At 36.4% G+C, this 5,304-nt stretch overlaps 1 protein-coding gene across 1 annotated transcript; it reads right to left on the minus strand.

Moving 5' to 3' along the window:
- Window positions 1-2,033: 2,033 nt before the first annotated feature.
- Window positions 2,034-5,031, minus strand: LOC113314362. Its single transcript, XM_026563158.1, has 7 exons — window positions 4,965-5,031; window positions 4,643-4,768; window positions 4,330-4,543; window positions 3,127-3,321; window positions 2,761-2,882; window positions 2,484-2,661; window positions 2,034-2,406 (listed from the first exon to the last, which is right to left on the minus strand). Exons 2-7 carry the CDS (start codon window positions 4,746-4,748, stop codon window positions 2,250-2,252), a joined length of 972 nt encoding a protein of 323 aa, XP_026418943.1. The 5' UTR covers window positions 4,749-4,768; window positions 4,965-5,031; the 3' UTR covers window positions 2,034-2,249.
- Window positions 5,032-5,304: the final 273 nt, after the last annotated feature.

Genomic DNA, 5,304 nt, shown 5'->3' on the forward strand with positions numbered 1-5,304 from the left:
TAGTTCTATATTTCTCTTCAAGTCAATTCGAAACATTCATGAATAACACCAATGACAATGTAATTTTTCCAGGCTATATTCGAATGATAACTTGAATCACTATTTTGATTCCGGACAATAAATTGTTCTTAACCGAAATTCATCAAGCATGCACAAATGTCAATTAAGCTTAGTCATTATATTTCGAGAAAGTCTGTTAACTAGAATAAGTTATTCGCCTCGAAATTCTTGTCTACGCAAACTAATTTAATTAGTTATCCGACATCGTCTCAAATGATAGAAAAGGTGAATATAACTTATGATGTAGGTGGTTTAGTTTTCACTTACCTTTTGTTGATGAAGTTCTCCAAAATCTTCGTTGATCTTCGCCTTCAAATGGTAGAACCCAATGATGACTGGCGTGATCCACTATTTCTCAACTACGATTCTATCCTAGTCCGAGACTTAACTAATTATAGATTAGAAATCAATATATAGTTTTGACAGTTAAATTTGACAACAAGCTTGAGATAACAGTTGTGAGTTCGACCGAGCAATGCACTAACAGTGTATACCATAGTTACTGTATTGTCTCGACTTTGTCCATAGACGATCACACTTGGTATCGGACTTAAATTTTTGATATTTAAAAAACTGTGGAGTATTCGGGTACCCTCGTCATTTCACAAACACCCCATGGTCCTCCTCAAGATGGAGACAAAGGTGAACAATTGCACTGGAATAATAGATTTTGTGGGTATACCTCTTGTAATCCCTCCCGAGACATCACTCAGTCGTTAAAATTACCTCACGGTTTTTGTACAGCCGTTAAAATTACCTCACGGTTTTAGTATACTCGATCGTTAAAATTACATAAGCTTAGTATAGCCGCGATGCCTGCGAAAGTAAGTTGGGCTTAAATTCATTCAAAGTGGTATCTTGTGTCGTAACATGCAAAAAATAATCGGCGCCGTGTACAAGAGAACATGTTTGCGGCGGATGATGCTCACCAAAAATTGTGAGCAGAGTAGTAAATGTTGTTTTACACAAAATAGGTATTGATATCTCGCTTTGCGATCAAGATATGAAAATTCGAACGAGGATTGTCAATTTCATAGAATTCAACTATTGTTATTTCACATGTAGCACTTTTGTTATTTCATCTGGGCCGGTTTTATGGGAATGTCATTAAAGTTGGTTAATGGTGATGTCATTAAGGTTGTTGATAAACCCAAAATGGAAAATCAATGTAATCGGAGTGTAACTGAAAAATGGTCCACGAACAGATAAGTGGATATCTGTTTTTGCTTAACTTAAAACGTACAATGCTTGTCTATTCTTTGGAGTGAAACGGACAACCATTATTCGTTTTTCACGACACGAACGTTTCTTTATTCCTTGGAGTGAAACATGCAACCATTATCCGTTTTTCAGTGTGGTTAAAGCAATTAATCATCATTGAGCAAACCCTAACTTCAATCAATTATAAATATAAGAACAAAAAAAATAAATCTCAAATCAGATGCAAGAAGATGTAGAACAACGAGAAAAAGCGAGAATCCATTGAAATTGTGGAAACCGCACGTCCATAGAAGTTCTTCTTTTTCAGATTGATTTTGCATCTCTTCTTTCTTTATCTAAAGTTTAAAAAATATTACAACATAGATAATATACAGTTGAAGATCATGAAGATTGCTATTCACTTATTCATGGCAGAACATTAAACAATTTAATATTAAAACTAGACATTGAAAATAAAATAAAATTCTAGAACAGCAAAACTAGAGGCAGGTTTGATGAAACGGACAATGGATGGACGACTAATATCTTCACTCTTTCAAAAACGGACAACGGATGGACAACTATTATCCGTTTTTCACTCTTTAAAAACGGACAATGCCACAGTGGATGACCGTTCGCTAGCTCTTCCTGCAGAGATTCCCAAGTAACAGCGGACCCCTACGGGAAGAGTGGCTTTAGGCCACGATTTTGAAGAGGCATAGTGCCTCCACTACACCCACCCAGTCCTACAATCTCAAATACACAATTATCTCTTCAAATGTAAAAGAGTCCAAACTTTACTGTACCCACTCATGGAATTCAAAACAGGCTAAGCGACACCACCGATCCTTTTGTATCCATGTTTTGATTGATACATATTTTAAAAAAGAGTTGCAAATAATTGTTTGAAACACGCAGACTCATGTTTGCCTGCCGTAGAACCGAAAACAGCAACAACAAAATAAGTGAAAAGAAATACGTAAATTAAGTTACTCCGGATCGACAAGACCAACTATGGAAGCCTCAAACATACAGCCACCCAAGCTAAAGCTCCCTGGACGCGCCCAAACACTAAAACCAGATTTGAAAAAATTGGTAGCATGTTCCAACACCTTTTTCCCCATTTCGCTTTGTTGGACGTATTTGCTGCCGAAGAACAATATACAAGTCAGGAAAGAAGCAATTAATATTTTTAGCATAAGAGAAGAAAAAATATACTTTACCTGCCGATATTAAACACACGATCCATATAGTTAATATCCTTGGCAATTGGATCCACAGCTGTGATATTTAAGACTGATTCGACTAGGTAACCAACCACGGCAACACCACGATCAGAGGGAAGAGAACCAGAAGTCCACAACTCGCTAGGACAGTCCTTCTTTCTCACGAGCTTTATGCCTAATAAAGTTCAATCAAACAGTGCGACCAGAATTTAAGTATAAAACCGACATTAAACCATCATAAGATGAAACTATAAATGCAGGGTTACCGGCACACCTTTTATGCAACAGTTGTTCTCAATAGCACCCAAAATTTCACCAACACAACGCTCCTTGAAAGCTAAAGGGTTGATTAAGAAGACACACATCTTATCCATATAAAAATCGCCTTTAAGGTCCCTGAAACATATAATTAAGAATTACTGCAAAAGGTGGATTAATAATAACCAGGAAACTACATATTGCAAGTCTTGAGTATATAACTTGGAGCACTACAAAAGGGTCATATACTACCTAACAAGAAAACTGGATATCATTCTTCTATGACTAAATCCAGAAACTTTTTGAATATTTAGCATGGACGTCATTGCCTTTCATAAATATTTATTTAGAACATACTCGGAGCTCTAAAATAGCAACTTACGGTTGAAGCTGGATGAGGCGATCCTTTTTTAATCTTTCTTCAACTTGGCCCAATGGGCCATGCACCTTATCCGGAAGCACATACACCACCTTTTTACTCTGTTCCATTTTCTTCTCCAAGTCGACGGAATCAAACCACCTGCTAATATCTTTTTCCGCTTCTTCATATGTAGAGCTGGCATAGACCGTCTCTATCCTGTCACATAGAAATAAAGACAATATGAAGCATATATAAGGCAGAGGCTTTGTAACATTGTGATTAAACGTGCAACACAATAAAGGTCCTCCAGTAATTCCTATGAACTAGTCACTTGCATTGTATTTGGAGACTTAACCTTTAGACAGATCCTGATCTTCTTCAATTACTGAATATTTATTGACATCTCAAACTCTCGAATGTATGTAAGACTCGGCTGATATTGGATATATTAAACTACCATGGGGTACTACTGCTTCATTATATATATGCAAATATATTAGCAAGTAGTGGGACTGATTAATGGCGCAAGCAAGGCAATTAGAGACCAAGCTCTCTGAATTGGTAGCTTTCATAAGCACATAAACGAGAGTACTTCATCAGGCATATAGACAGTTGCCATCAGTGACTTCTGGTAGGCCCAAAAATGGAGAGTTAGTACCCAAGGTCTGGGCAAGTGTCTGATGAAGTAAATCATTGGCCAAGCTGCATGCTTTAACTCATGCAAGTGTTAGTCTTAAATCATTGGCCACTAAAGAGAAACTAAAATATAATTTTCTAGTGGAAACCAGAGTTCCGGATAGTGAGAGACTGGCTGATGATTGCGGTTCTATAAAGTATCCGGATCCTTTGTACCCCCATGTATTCTTGCGTCCCTACTCTTTGAAACTTAATAGTGTATATCATTTCAGTACATCATGGAATTATACAGTGCTAAGAGTTCGGCATAATCACATTGTGAGAAGGTACTCGATAAAAACATGGATTTTGTATAGTCGTGATTGTGTGTGGTGAAAAGGTACTCAATAAGGACATAATCACATTTACAACGACAAGTTTATATATAGCGTATCGGTTGCTAATAGACTAACCACAAGTCCTAAACCCTAGAGAACCATGTTTAAAACCCCACTTTCCAACTAATTATTAATAAGGTGGCTAACATAAACTAGCAAGAAAAAGAATATTATGAGATATAGTGAACATAGTAATGAGTTTTAAGCTAACCCCTTAGTAGCCCAAAAGGGATGTTGCTTGTCGGATATTAAAGCACAAACTTTCGAAATAACACCCTCTCCCTCCACAATCATAGCAACAACAGGATTGGAAGCTAAGTAGTAAACCAAATTTCCATAGGGTAGCATATCATTTTCAGGATCCAATCCAACTGCATCAACATGCACCTGAGCGAAAGCTTCATTCACATGAATACATCCCATCTCTAGTAAAAAAACAAAAAGCATATCAACTTAAAATCACTCCATCAGATCACATGAAAAGAACACTGCAGAACTAAATTACTCAATACTATCAAATTTACCTGTGATCTTAAAATTCAATTTCTCGAACTTAGACACGATTTCACCCACAGATGCATAGGTGCAGTGACAAGGATAGGCCAAGACAAAAGTCCTTTCGTCCGTCATCCTCGATGAAGCAGATGAATCTACAATAAATATTCACAGAAAATAGAAAAACCACAGGTATGAATAATAACATAGGAGATCATGATCTGCCGCAAACTGTACAAAATATCCATAACCCTAAATTAAAGACTGAAATTCCTAAAATCAATTCGTATATAGAAAAGTAAGGAAACATAACCCTGAGTCTACGATGTTTCATATTGAATGCAGAATTACCTATTTGCAGACGGCGGAGTTGTAGAGAAGACAGAGGAAATTCTTTTCTTATACTCCCTCGGTTCTTTTTTAATAGACCAGTTTTTATAAATAAAAGTTTCAAAAAAATAGTCCAGTTTTTTAATTGGGAAAATCAAATGTTATTTTATTTTTTAGGACCATTTTTCTCTTAATTTCTTTTGATGACAAGTGTCATGTGGACCACTTCACTTTACTTCTTTTGCTAACAAGTGTCATGGGGACCATTTCACTTCACTTCTTTTATTGACAAGTGTCATGAGGACCACTTTCAATGATTAGTTCTCTTAATTTCCTTAAATTTTGCTAAAAACAAAACTGG

The sequence above is a fragment of the Papaver somniferum genome, chromosome 9, assembly GCF_003573695.1.
Source record: "Papaver somniferum cultivar HN1 chromosome 9, ASM357369v1, whole genome shotgun sequence".
NCBI lineage: Eukaryota > Viridiplantae > Streptophyta > Magnoliopsida > Ranunculales > Papaveraceae > Papaver > Papaver somniferum.